The sequence below is a fragment of the Bacillus rossius genome, chromosome 7 (assembly GCF_032445375.1).
Source record: "Bacillus rossius redtenbacheri isolate Brsri chromosome 7, Brsri_v3, whole genome shotgun sequence".
Lineage (NCBI taxonomy): Eukaryota > Metazoa > Arthropoda > Insecta > Phasmatodea > Bacillidae > Bacillus > Bacillus rossius.
Window position 1 is genome coordinate 23376454 of NC_086335.1, and position 15155 is coordinate 23391608.

The 15155-nt window shown below is 32.6% G+C and overlaps 1 protein-coding gene across 2 annotated transcripts in view; it reads left to right on the forward strand.

Annotated features, from left to right (window-relative positions):
- Positions 1–1285: 1285 nt before the first annotated feature.
- Positions 1286–15155, forward strand: part of LOC134533724 (eukaryotic translation initiation factor 3 subunit L) — a 45606-nt gene continuing 31736 nt past the window's right edge. Inside the window, exons 1-4 of one of the 2 annotated variants that reach the window (XM_063371309.1) lie at positions 1286–1545; positions 11193–11419; positions 11977–12061; positions 12224–12350. In XM_063371309.1, coding sequence (XP_063227379.1) covers positions 1516–1545; positions 11193–11419; positions 11977–12061; positions 12224–12350 — 469 coding nt within the window. In that variant the 5' untranslated portion in view covers positions 1286–1515. The remainder of the gene's footprint in view (positions 1546–11192; positions 11420–11976; positions 12062–12223; positions 12351–15155) is intronic. The other variant, XM_063371310.1, reaches the window with a different exon arrangement.

Here is a 15155-nt window from a genome sequence, read left to right on the forward strand (position 1 = left end):
TCGGTCGGACGATGTCACATTCAGGCAAGTGACTTGTGAGAGACGATTTTCAGCATTGAAGCGCATTAAAACGAGACTTCGCTCTCTACTGGGGCAAGAACTGTTGGATTCGTTGAATATATTAAACACAGAATCGGATAAAATCAAGGATGACGAGAACAGCAGCTTTTACGATCGAGTCATTAACTGCTTAGCTGAAAGTTCTCCTCTTTTTAAAAAAAAGTTGATTGGCTAGCTTTACATATTATTTGTTATACTAATTATTTTATTATTGATTGAGTTATTCAACAGCTTATATTTAATATACATGTTTGAATTGTGTTATACATAATACAGAAGCCAACAATAGGCCATCATTACCAAAGTAACCAAGCACTCAATGGTTGCTATTTTATGTAACTGTAATTTAAAAACAAAAATAATATTTAAAGGTATGTGGTAGGTAATGTACATGTGTATTAAATACTAGGAAAATAAAATAACATACAGCCCATTAATGTTAGAGGAGAGACTATATTATTAATATCAGTCTCTTGTGTCAACAATTTACAAAGGATGACTTTCTTAAATGTGTGTTTAATATTATTAATAATTATTGAAATATCTTCAGGTTACTATAAGTACTTTGACCTTGAACTGAGCTCGAGTTATTTGAAACTCGCGTATTGAGGGAGGTCCTTTTATACTGGTAGTGGGTAACCTGATGTGCTATTGTCCGTACCTAGTAATTTATTACTTAGTTGATAATTAAATTTTATATTTTGTTTATGTCAATTTGTGTATCTCAGTATTTTCCGATAGTATCCTAGCTACTATCATCTAGTCTCGGGCCCCGGGCTTGAGCTCAGCCACCCGGGCCCTTCCGGCCCAGTCCGATCCTGAGTGCGACAGTCCTGGTGCTACGAAAAGCTAGGAAATGTTTGTACCGGTCAAGTTATGTTTGCTACTACCTAATATTTCTCTGAATCTTCATTTCATTTTGATCGGTCAACTGTGCAATGTGTATTTGATGCACGAGCTTAGTCGGATGTTTGGTGACTTTAAACATACATAGATGCTCTTCATTTATTTATGTATCTAACCCCTGCGCATATTATGCAATTATACCAGCCTTACACCTGTCAGTATAGACTGTATAGATCCACTGCATTTTACTGCACTGAAACTAATTAAAGCAGCCATTCACTTTAAACTTCAGACATTCCTCTTAATTGTATTATTAACTTTCGCAAACCTAAATTTCGAAAATGAATGACAAATTGTAGTTAATACCTAAATACGGTTTAAAACCATGATGGCGTCTTTCGGGATTTTACCTTCTATTTAAAGAAACTTGAGATATTACCACTTTCTCTTAGTCTTCTAGATTATATTATGCTCTTTGTCGTCTTCTACTTGTTTGTGGTTTTGTTTTGATTGGAGCATTTCGTTGAAGGGGTGGGAGTTGGATAATTTTGGTTAGCACGTTGCATATTGCAGTAAAGTATCTGGATATATTGTGTGAAAAAGAGGAGAATGTATGGGAATGATGATTATGTAGACCAGGTAATTTTGAAGCTTTTAGTTATTTTTTAAGTTACATGAATAATTTATAATTTTTAGTGAAAACCAATTACTGCTATAAATTTGTTGAAACTGATTGGTGTTGGTTAAATTTGGCTTTCTCTTTTGTAAATTATATACTGGTGTTTTTTTAATGCTTTGTACTTACTTTGTATTCGTTATTGCACCTGTTTTAATGTCTATTTTATCACGTGGCCAAACGGTTTCATATAATCCTTGCACTCCTAACCTATGGCTGGGTTCTCAATTTAAAAACATAAGCAGTGCGTAGCAGTTCATACGCGCTACTGTGCACACGACCTGTACGAAATCGGTTCACAATTGAAATTGTACTGTTAATTTCAGCCAATTAAATTTCGGGATGTATCCGACATCTGTTGGCAGTGTTAGTATGTAACTAGGTATATTAACTGCCAAATGATTATCGTGTGACATCTGACCAGCAATTTGTTAGCATATTTTTTCAATATGTAATTAAATAAGGGTTATATAAATGACCTGTCTCCTATGCACAGGACCATCGTATCTGCTATTGTGAATCAGCAGGTTGAAAAACATGGCTGTCAAATCTTGTGGGCACGACCTACTGTTACTGTTATTTTTTTTTCATTTGTGAATCCAGCCGAATGCAGCTACAATTACAAATATCATAGTATTTATCTGAAAAAGGAAAGCATCTGAAAATAAAAAAAAATTCCAAAAATGCAATATTTATACTTTCTCACATTTTTTATCATGCTGTAAAATGGCATTGTGATATTTAAAGTATTTAACCATTTTAATGGCAGGGAAGTTTGGTTAGCAGTAATTATCTTGGAGAGGGATGCTTCAGGGGAAAAAAAAACATAGGTAATTCAGAAGGAGAGTCACTTTTCTAAATAAAACGCCAATTTTTTTGTTTGTTTACCTCTTGACATGTTTTGCAATCATTGTCCAACAGAATGTTGTGATACTGCAAGTTCTTTAACTAGTATTTTTACAGTTTTAACGAGCGGTGAGGTTAGGTTACTTATTTCGGTAAATATGTAGTGTAGCAGTATTTGCGGAAAAAATATGTTAAAAATCCAAAAGTACTTTTATTATATGCTTTTTCACTTCCTCTTTTCATTAAACCTGGCGGAGATACGAAATTCCAAATACTTGAGGAGATATCGCCGTTCTTATTTTGCAATACAAGACCTGTGCTATCATTCGACCGAAGCCATTTCTTTTATTTTGCCTTGTGTTCGTGAATGCCTAATTAATTAAAATGTTCGAATAGGTCAGGTTAGTTACATTATAAATACTTTCAAACTAAGCGGACATCAAAATAATGTTTATTAATTTTAATGGTTGTTTAGTTTTAAAGTATTTATTATGTAACTGACCTGACCAAACAAACCGGGACAATAGATGAACAGTAGGAACTCGCGTAATTTTTTTTTACTTATTACTTGCGCAACAATATCCAAATAACAAAACATTAAAATTTGAAATGTTAAAAACTCACCTAAGTTAGAGGCGGGTACAATTCCTTTGCCATTAGTAGAAAATGATGTAGTCGTTCACCTACATCGCGAAAAAAAAAAATTCATACTCGTAAACAAGAAACAATGTTGAATGCCGCATGAATGCCGCTTGAATGCACAGGTATTGTGATGAAAATTAAAACATTCAATATCTCCTAAAGTATTTGGAATTTCTTATCTCCGCTGGGTTTAATGAAAAGAGGAAGTTAAAAAGCATAGAATAAAAGTATTTTCTGAATTTTTAAAATTTTTTTAACAAATATCGCCCAACCAGGAAAATTAAAAAATTTTATATCTCCTAAAGTATTTGGAATTTCTTATCTCCGCCGGGTTTAATGAAAAGAGGAAGTGAAAGAGCATATAATAAAAGTATTTTCTGATTTTTAACATTTATTTTCGCAAATACCGCTACACTACATATTTACCCTTTATCAAATACTGAGATAGGTATTGTGAGTTTGGTCGTAAAGCTTAGGTTGTCTAGGGTTATGTTAAAAATATTTTATAATAGTAAAATTGTAAATAGTTGGTTAACTTAGAGGTATTTAAAATACTTAAAAATAGTGTGGGTGGTTGGTTAAGTTAGATAAGCTACATTAAAAATACTTTTTAATTGTTGGAATGATTGTTTAGGAATTACCAACCATGTTTACTATTTAAATGTATTTTTAATGTAGCTAACCAACTGTTTACATAATTTTAAAGTATATCTAATGTGGTACCGTAACTTAACCAACTGTTCTCACAGTTTTAAAGTGATTTAAAAGTCTCTTACCTAACCAACCATTGTCACAATTTTATGCTATTTTTACGTTCCTAATCTAACATAAAAACTCCATAAAACTACTTGAAGTATCACATCACCCTCTTGAATAATGATTGAAAAACATTCCTGGGAGTAAAATTAATCATTTCGGAATATATTATAATTTTTATGTAAATGTGGCTCTCCTTTAGAATTACCAAACCAAAATTTTTTTTTACTTTCTGACATCATTTCTAATCATTCTTCAATACTGCATTGTGATATTTCAAGTAGTTAACGGTTTTTATTGTTGGTTATTTTAGGTTAGTAACATTAAATGTAGTGTAAAACCATTCCTACTAACTTTTCCTACTAATCATTCCTAAATTTGAAGAATTGTGGTGTTGTCATATTTTATGAAATCAGATGAAGTTAAAACCAAAAAAAAATTAAATAATTATAAATTTATACTTGAAAAGTTTCCATAAAATAGTATTAAGTAAATACAGTGAGAACACAACTTGGTAAGAACTAATATAAATAATATATATTAGATCTGTGTAAATTTAAAAATATCTGTAATTAGCGTTCTTGAAATGTGTTCAGTTGCACATTCTCCAAAGTCAAGGTCTAAAAACAAGCTTTCAGGATTATTTGGAAAATTTTTGAATTTCAAGCTTTCCATCCATACATGGAAATGGTGAAAATTATGTGATTAGATAAACAAAACAGCATAATATAAAATCATTTAACGTTAAGCAAAAACTATTGAATTATTTCAGTGCCACATATAAATAACAAAGTATTAATTTTAGCATGATTAAAAATTAACTTTGTTGTTCCTGGTTAATTAAGTGAGTATTGTTAACAAAGTGTAAAAAGAGGGAAATCAATTATTATTATTATTATTATTATAGTTGATTCTTTTTTTCTTTTTTTTATTCAAAAGAGAAACTAAAGTTTTCATTTGCCACCATTTTATGAAAATAGTTTTTTCACAACTACTCATTTTAATTTCTAATGGCCGGTTTTACGACCTCCATTAAATTTGAAGGATAGCCAACCTAGAGTTAAGCTAACCTCCAGTTGAAAAAGAATGGTATTTTAGGATTCATATTTAGCTGTAGGTTAGCAAACTTTGTCTGAATAAGTGTGTGGTATAATATTGGATGTGTTGGTAGTAAAATGAACTAGACTTTGCTTTCTTTTGTTTTTTAAGTGTTTCAAAACATCTTTCTTCTGTTGTCTGATAGTCAGCTGTTAGTTTGAATTTTATGCAATATTGTGAATTTTAAATCATAACTATAACGGCTGCAACAAAAAAAATTTAAACTTTATTTGGCTACAGAATTACATCAAATGAAATATATAAAAAAAACTGCTTTAACATCTTTCTTTTCATTAAACAATAAAATTACAATTAAGATGCATAACTGTGTCTTTTTTTTTTTTTTTTAATGATACTCTTGTATTTCAGAGCACAAAATCTGTTAGGTTATAAATACATAAAGAGAAAATAATTTCTATAACAGAACAACTATTCTTTTCTGTCATATTATTGCTTAAGGCGATTGGTGTATGGAAAATATTACGACAAAACTAATTTAACTGTACATATTTATTTTTGATGCTTCTTTTTAAGACATAATATACCTAGGATATTTTTAATAAACTTTTTTTTACTGAGTTATGTCATTTTAAATGCATTAATTTTTATTCCAAGCAAGAATTATTTAGAAAACACATAATTATGTTAAACTTAAGTATAGTTCAAGAAACGAGTGTACGAATAGGTTTCTGCACATAAGTAAGAAGAAAAAATTTTCATCGTCAAAATTACAGTTTAATATTGACAATTTACATTGATCACTGCTGGACTACTTCAGGAGCGATTTAAAGAATAAATTCAAATGAAAATGAAAACATAATTGGCAGAACACTATTGAGTTATGTATATATTTTCATATCCTTTTGTTTTTGATACGATCCGACTCAAAACATGACCTCTGGAGTGACAGTTCTAGTGCTGCGTGTAAAACTCTCGCCGCCGGGAAGAATGTCCCCGCGACGTGGCGCTGAGGGCGGCGCTTGTCGGAACCAGGTAGTCCGGCGGAGCTCCGGCCGGCGGGCCGCAGCCTGCGGGTAGGGAGGAGGAAGAATGGGGTGTAGAGGGATGACGAGAGAGGAGGCTCTGTCAAGGTCGCGCTCATGGAGCTAATATACAGTAATACATCTGGAGAGCACAAGGGAAGACCAGCAGAGGATGCGAGGTGAAGCCAGGTATCGGCTTCCTACGCTGAAAGAAAATGAAAAAGAGCCAAACTCGCCTCGCGCGGCCGAGAATCCTCCAAACTAAACTCGCAACAGCTCCGAAACTATCAAAACAATCAAACTGAAAATTTTACTGGAGTATCTATAAACATTTTTCCCCACATCGCTTTAATATTTTTTTCGATACATGAATCCTTTCATTTTTAAAAATTAAATACTTATTTACTGCCAACATTTTTTGTGATTACGCAGAGTAAATTACAACATCGAGGAAAATTTTTTGTTTGCAATTGTAAGTGGGGGACACTAGCGTATGAAATAAGGAAGAAGCCTCAAATTTTATTTATATACCCCTTTTGATGCATTCAATCCCATACTTTTATTTTTACAGAGATTTGAAGTGGGAATAATGTTTCAGTGGGTAACACTACCGACATATGTCTTCGGAACGCACTTCTTTTTGTTATTATACATCTCAAAATTTATAATTTCATACACATCGTTTATAAAAACGAATTCTTACTTACCTCATTTAATCTATTACAAACCTCTTGTAATATACGTGTATTAGTAGAAGAACCAACGTAACATGCAAACCTTAGGTAAACACTGGTAGAGAATTGTTTGGAATAACTGTAATGCTATGCATATACTGACAATGTAAGAAACTTCCAATTTTATTAATTGTTTGCATAAGAATTAATAATTTTAAAAAAATCATAGAATAGGCCTTTATAGACTGAAAACCTTTCACGTAGTTTCAAGTCGCGTACATAAAAGTTTTTTAATATATATAATTACCAAATATTGTTGAATATATTTAACATTTTTATACATGTTACAACACACATATAATAACAAACCTATATAGTATATAAAAAGACAAACGCCAAATTTTAGCATTTTGTATTTCTTTTCTCTGTGTGAATAAAATAACAGTTCTTAACGTAGTTGCTAATAATGTACTATATTTCTAAAAAAAAATTATGAAAACCCCTGACATCGTCACCATAACAATGATAAATTTGCAAAATAATTAAGGCACATTTTTTAATGCTACGAAGCACACTCTTAAGAGAAATGTTTTAAACTTATGTTGGGATGTAACTAATATCTTAAAAGCATTCTGAAACCGTTACTTTGAGGGAAACCTTAATATACCGAACCTCATACCATCCTTTAATCGAGTACGATTTTCGCTTCTTAAGACCCATTTGTCTTCAAAATGCACTGTACTGTGTAAGTAATAAATCAGTCTTAAAATCAGTTAGTTATTTTATCTTCCTATTTTGCATTCTAATTGAGATAAATATCAGATAAGCATGTGTTACTTGTATCACGACATCAAGGTATTATTTATCAGTAATTAATATTTCATTTTATTTTTTTGTTAACTAATGTGCATAGGGCAGTGCACTAGACATCACTACCTGTGTGTAGTGTTGCGTTACACTTTTTAACGCATTAGAGTTTAAATAAAATGATAAATTCAAAATTTCGTTTAAAAGTATAAATATTAGCTATCAATTTAATTAATGTCCAGTATAACTCAGTCAGTAAAACATTCGGAAATATGTATAGGACCTGTTAACCTAAATATTTGTTAACAGTTAAACTGAACTAAGATGTGTTAGAGTGGTTTTTTCTCTGTCCGTATATTAGAGGTATGGAAAATCAATAAATATAGTTTAAAAAACTAAAGAAACATGCTTTTAAAGATTATCAAACTAAAAAGTTAAAAATAATTTTAAAATTTAATTTATGACAATAGTATATAAGCAATACTAGTATAAATGAGAAAAAAAGCTTGAGGCGCTTTGTGCCATATTTTTTGTATATTAAGCGCCCCATGCTTTTTTCTCATTTATACTAGTATTGCTTATATACTATTGTCATAAATTAAATTTTAAAATTATTTTTAACTTTTTTGTTTGATAATCTTTAAAAGCATGTTTCTTTAGTTTTTTAAACTATATTTATTTTTAACTTTTTAGTTTGATATTCCTTAAAAGCATGTTTTTTTAGTTTTTTAAACTATATTTATGTATAATTATCATAGGGAAATGAGTTACCGACACTACCTATTACCATCTGAGATAACTATTTGGAGTTGCAACGTCACAAAGAAATGGTAAAGTCTCTCCGAATCATTTACAGTTAGATGTATGGATATATTCTTAGAATTTACCAGAAAAAAAAACATTTTTTTTTCCGGCGTGGCCGGGAGTAGAACCCACGATCGTTGAATCCGAAAACTGACGTCTCAGAAGTCGCGCGCCTTAGACCGCTCGGCTAACGAACGTGATGAAATTAGTGGGACATTTTACAGTGATGAGCCACTCACACTTATTCGAAAGAGTTACAGACGGACAGACAGACAAACAAACATACAGGTGAAGCTAATATAAAGCATGTAATAAAATACGCATCTGTCGCCCATTTACTTTAAATACAGAATTATAAACTACATATTGTGAAAACATTCTGCAGCAGTTTTTGCTGAACGGAAAAACACGGATGAGAAGACAGACGAAATGTGTTTCGTAAGTGATTTTTTGTCAAATGAAATGGAACAGGACAGTGCTTATCAGAATGAAATTACAGAACTACTTTTGTGCAAGGAAATGTATTTTACAAATATATTTCAAGAGAAATCACCTTTAAATGAAATAGATCTTGCTGACATGGAAGAAATAGACTTAGATTTAGAGGCCAGGCCCCTTTCAAGTGACGAAATTTCTCTTGAAGGGCTGAAATATGTTTCTGGCTATATAGCACACCGTTTCAGAAATAAATATCCTGACCTTGGCACTACGGATTTCAATTCGGAGGACGATAGCTGGATACATGTACAATCAAAGGGTAACTTAAAATGTCCCACTAATGAATTTTTTGAATTAATAAAGATCGCTGAAATGTGTTTTGATAATATTCATGGCAACAATTTGTGCAAAAAAGAGCGGATTTTTGAATCACTGACTAAAATTATTTGCGGAACTACTGAAAATAAATATCCAGAAGCAGTTATATACTGTTTTGTCAGGACAAGAACGTATATGCGTATCAAGTATTTGAACATGAAATATTTTAACGAACAAGACCAAAAACGCAAAGAAAGAAATAAGATGAGAAAAACTACCCTCTAAGATTTTTCAGTGTGATAGTGTCCACTTTCCTTCACCATTATATGTATGTTCATAATTTATTTACGATGTTTTTAATTACTATTTTTAAGAAAAGCATTTATTGTGAATATCGCAGCAATTATGTAGGGCTTAAGGTATTTATTGTATTCCAAATATTGAGTATGTCATTTTTATTGCCTTTATTAAAAATAATATATATATTAACAATGTAACAAAATTGCGATATTTTTGTATTGCTATTGCAATTTCGTTTCTTGTAAACATTATTGTAGACTTTTTCATATTGAAATTATATTTGCTATAGGGTTGTTTGTATTTTAATTTTACAGTTATAAGATTTTTTATATGTTGTTTACTGTTTACAAACATTTGAAAAATATTTCCTTAACCATATTTCAATTTCCATGGCAATAGTCTTGTTAGCTTTTCGGGTAACTCTTCTACATGGATGATAAGATGGTGCGACATCTAAAACATATCACACCACCTTTACATAACTATAAAACTAAGAGGTGTTTTCTTTACATAATATTAAAGCACAATGTTTCCTTGTGGCGTAGGTGATTTAGGATTTCCATTTATCTAGAAAAATGGGCTTTCAGAATGTTTTTTAACACACAGTGTTTGGGAAGGTTTTTGAAGAAAAAAAATTGACTACGCGTTTTATTTTTTTGCAGCTGAATTCGGGCACTTGCATGAAATATAATTAATCCGTAGGAAGCGCAATGGTTTAAAGTATTGATGTTGAAGATTTGAAAAGATTTATTGAAATAGTGAGAGAGAATGAGCGAGTTGAGTGAGAAGAGTGCGGGAGTGGCCACATGACGTCTGCGCAGTTGCGGACAAATAATCCATTCTGCCTCCCCATGGCGAAGGATGAGTGAAACAGAACCCTGATAAACCTTTCCCTCCTCCGGGCACGATAGAACCTTATCGGCTGTATGTTAGAGGGAGAGCGAGATACAACCTTCGAGGTTTTGTTAGTTCCCGCTAGATGGCAGGCCGCAGAGCGACCACCAGCGACACCCTTCCCGTATGAAGGCCATCTCGCCACTGACGAGCTGGAACTAAGCTCCTGACCTCCCTACATAGTAACGGTCACCCACATAGGCATCTAGACTCTTTAGTGGTCATATGATACAAAATTCATTGTTTTCGGGCCTGTGACCGTTTTTTACCGTGCACCAATCGCCTTAAATAATCCATTCATGTAGAACCTGCCTAAAGAAACTACATGGTGATTTTCATTTCAATGGTGTGAGTTTCATTTGTGTGCCAATTTCTTTTCAATGATATTATCAACACATGTTACATACTTGCATGGCAGGAAGATAGTATAGGTTTGTAAAATAGGAGGGGAAAAAAGTATTAGGTACCTTTATTTTCCAATTATTTTGTAATCGAGCGAAATTGACTCATGTCTGGAGTCGTTTGAAGTGCATTTAAATCCAGAAATAGTTTTACTGTATTATGAATAAATGTGCATGTATATTCCTTCCATAGTTCTGGGAGTTAATTTACAAGCAATTACAAGTAATTTGAAAATGACATTCGTTTGCAGTAATTTTTAAGCAAACTGAAAGAAGCATTTTTATGTAGTATTAAATTAGTTTATCGAATCCTGTGTTAAACTCCTTTGGAATTTCCCAAATAGGTATCTTCACCATCACTGTCAACAACTAACCTTGCCTGATATATCTCCATTTTTTTATCTGCTGCTTGTTAGCTCCAGGTTAACCAGCAACAGTAAACTTTAACCGAGGGTGTATCTCAGAGTCAGAAGTTCATTGGAGGTTGTGAGACGAGAAATGAGAGCTATCTGGCAATTAGATTTTGAGCCTTAGGTTCAAACGAAGGTCATAAAACCAAGCCGAAGTTGTTGAAATAGTATGTGTCTGAACATTTGGCAGGCTGGAAGCTGCCTCTCTGCAAAGCTGACAGTTGGCAATCTGTTCCTAGGGGTACGCTGGAGGAGGAGGCACAGGAGGAGGGGGAGGGGGTGGAGGTGGAGGGTACGACTACGGCTATGGTGCCCCACCAGAGGAAGGCCAGGAAAACCACGGCGATGCGGACTACGACCGCCAGTTCTACAAAATACCAGACATGGTCAAGAAGTTCATCACGTACTTTCGTAACTGCGTCAGCGAGGGGCTGATATTCGAGATCCAGAACTTGTACGAAAATACGTAAGTGATGAGTGTCATCGCATACAAGGTAGATTTTGTACAAGAGAGGCAGCTTGTAAAACTTCAAATCAAGGGTTCTGCCTACCTGGATACACAGGCTTACATACAGTGTGCAGAGCTTCAGAATACACATGTGATTTGATAATTTGCTCAAGATATCTGAGTGGTGTATGTTAACAAAAAGCATTTAAGAATATTCTGAGGGTGGATGAGAAGTTCTTTTTCCAGTTTTAGTTTTCAAACTATATTTTGTCTGTATAACTTTTTTTCCCAAGAATTTTCAGGCGTGAAACACCTGGTAAAAATTCTAGAAAACACTTCTAAGGACTAGCATTACACCTTTATCTTCATTTCTCTGCCATATATTATTACTGTTACCACTAGAATCTCATAGTTGCCCTATGCACGATGATAAGCCTTTTGCTTTAAGCACCAGTGAACATCACAACTATCATCTCACCTCACTGACACAAGTACACCTCTGACTGGATAAACCCTTTAAGTGTTTCTGTCCTTGTAGCCTAAGTGTCGCAGTAAAATTTTCCGTTTATTTGAAGGTTTCCAAAGTTGACGGAGCAGTATTTCGACAAGCGGCCGTGGCCAGATGACACAGAGATCGCTCACTTGGTCGACAATGATCCGGTAAGTTCAACAAAACCGCCAGTTAATAAAAAAAAATTTGATTTTTGTTAACGTCAGGAATATGTTGAACGAAGCATTTTTGTTGTTACTGTCATAATTTGTACACTTAAATATATCTTTGAGACATCTAAAAAAAAAAACTTAAAATGTTGCTTTGTACAGATGTTCCTCATCTTGTACAAAGAGTTATACTTCCGCCACATCTACGCACGTATTCCTGGTGGGCCGACTTTGGAGCAGAGGTACAACTCTTTCTACAACTACTGTGACCTCTTCAACTACATCTTAAGTGAGTTATGGGTTCAATATCACCACAAATATTTGTGGCCTTTGTTTTTGTTTTCATTAAGCAATATTTTTAACTTATAATTTTTTTTCTAAGTAAATAGGTTCCTATCAAATTGCTTAATTTTAAATTAAATAAATTTTGTAGACAGATTAAAATAAAATATTGAAGTTAAAATTGCTTTGGAATTTAACTTCTACTATATAAAGGCGAGGAAATAAAAATTTTTGTGGTATAAATTTTATGAAGTCATGCCTATTTTTGGAGTCATTGCAAATCATGTTTGGACCTATCATTACTTGAAATAACGTTTTGCTGGAAACAATAAAAAAAACTAAATTATGGATAAAATTTAATGCATATTAAAGTATAATTTTCGATAGTGTTTAAAATGAATTTGGATAAATTAATTAGAATTTGTTAGCCTTAAAAAATATTTCAATTACATAGGACCTACATATTTTTTGTCATAATGCTAAGTTTTATAGCTGTTGCTGATCTTGTAATTTATGAAGTAAGTAAATTATTGGTGAGTAACCATTGTAATGACTAAGCACTAATATCTAATTAAAATTATATGTACCATATATTAATATAACAGGGCAAATCATTAATATTCTTGATGTATTTTTTAGGCTATTTATTTTTATAAGGAACGAAAAATAATTATTTCCCCATATATTGGGCTTAACTTTAGTGTTTGTTTTAGCTAGTTTAGTTAATGCCTTAAAAGTGATTTATGTGATAACATATTATAAAAAAAAAAAAGTTATATAAAATTTTGCTTAAACCTGTATCTTTACAACAGTGCATGCCAAAATTACAGTGCTTACCCAGGGAAAAAATTGTGCATTTAAAGATATGTAATTGTTTCCTTCACATTATAAACTTAGGGAGATACTCTTTACACATAAACATATTGCAGCATTTGGGATGTGTTGGTTTCTAAGCTCCAACATGCTGAATTTGAAGGGCGTGAATTGAGGTAGTATGTGGGTGGTGACATCCACCCTTTGAAGAAACTGAAATTCTTTCCAAGAATTTAGAGCACTAGTCAAAACAGTGCTAATGTAATGAGATAACAACCCCCCCCCCCCCCCAAAGATTGTATGTGTTAATCAAAATAATTTGTTTCAAAACACCGAAAATGTGTTTCCTGACTACTATTTTAATCAAGACACTTCTGTTAAAATAAATTTACAGTATTTATGTATTATTATATGTATGTATAAATACATTTAAATTACATGTAAATAATTGTTTGCATTACTTTTCAAAAATAAATATGCTAACATTAAATTAAAATGTAAAAAATATATCAATACTCACCTTGTTTACATCATAGGCCTTGGCCATAATATCTTCATACCAAGTAGGTGTTAACAACATTTCTGAGCTAACCAAATTATGTTATTAATATATATTATTAATAATTTTAATTCTAATAAGGTTAAAGAAGCTTAAACATAAAATTTTCTATTTACAGGAAAGTATATATACAACCTGTTAAATATAATTCCCTACTCTATTGTGTACTAAAAGCATATCTCCCACGAATTGCTAACCACGTGACTTGCTCTTAACGTATTCTGGTTGGTATGAGGTAAACTAGATTTGAATTTATTTGGTCTTTCTCACCAAAATTTGGGATTGCGTAATATGATAAATATTGGCATAACACGGGGCGTCGGAGATGTTTCTCCGTAGTATAAACTACCATACTAAGTTGATTGGGCTAAAGGAAATAGGCAATGAAGGAAACGAATAGCCATCGGATAGGGTGAACTATTACTTGTTGATTTGTAATACTATTTTGTTGCTTTGTGTTAAAATGCTACATACACGCGCGTTCAGAAATAAAAATTCACGTGGATGGAAGAGTGCTACTTTGAATCTATGACAGTGCTACTTAAAATAATGCTGAAATTTATTGACTCATTACTTCTAAACTGTGCAAATCAAACAGTGTTACTTTGAGGAGCAGTTGTATAATCTGAACATAGAAGAGTTTCTCGTCTGCAAGTCCACAAAATTCAACATAAACACATCCGGTTTTTCACACAGATTAATATGATCATGCAGATTCTCTTTTTCTGGGCACAAAGCCTTCATTGGCTTATGATTTGCTAACAGAAGTGTTAAAAATCAGCTGTTCTAAATAGTGACATTGTATTCCCACAATCACTCCATTTGGTAAAATTATGAAGGTTAAGTATAAATTTGACACAAAAAAAAGTTTAATTTAACTAGTAATGTAATTACTAATGCAAGTTGGACACACACACTTGTAACAATGTGCACTTACACATACAGAAGAACACTCACAAATTATATTGACAACTATTGCAGGTATTTGGGTGTGAAAGTATTTTAATGATTATTAAATTATTTTAAAACTGTTACTGGTTGAGTGTCAATAAAGGATTTTGAACTGAATTTTTAATTTTATTCTTCTCATATCGGAAATTTACAGGTCAAACGATTTGTTCAAAAGGGAGGGGGGAGAGGGGAAACGCTCATTTTCTGTTGCCGATCAATATTCACAGTCCTGTGCCACAATGAAAGATTATCCCTAGCAACCTGTCATCTGCTACTAGGTACTGAAGAAAATGGAAACTAACGTCCTGTTGGACCAACAGACCACCCAGGCCTATGCCTCAGTCTGGAGCCTAAAAAGCTCTAGTTAATACTTCCAAAACTTGAAGAAAAGTTGTTAAAACAATAGCAGCATGGCCCCTAACCCAGACTTGAAGCTATCTGCCATTAAGCACTTTTTTTATTATTCTATAAGTCGCTGCCTATGCGCAT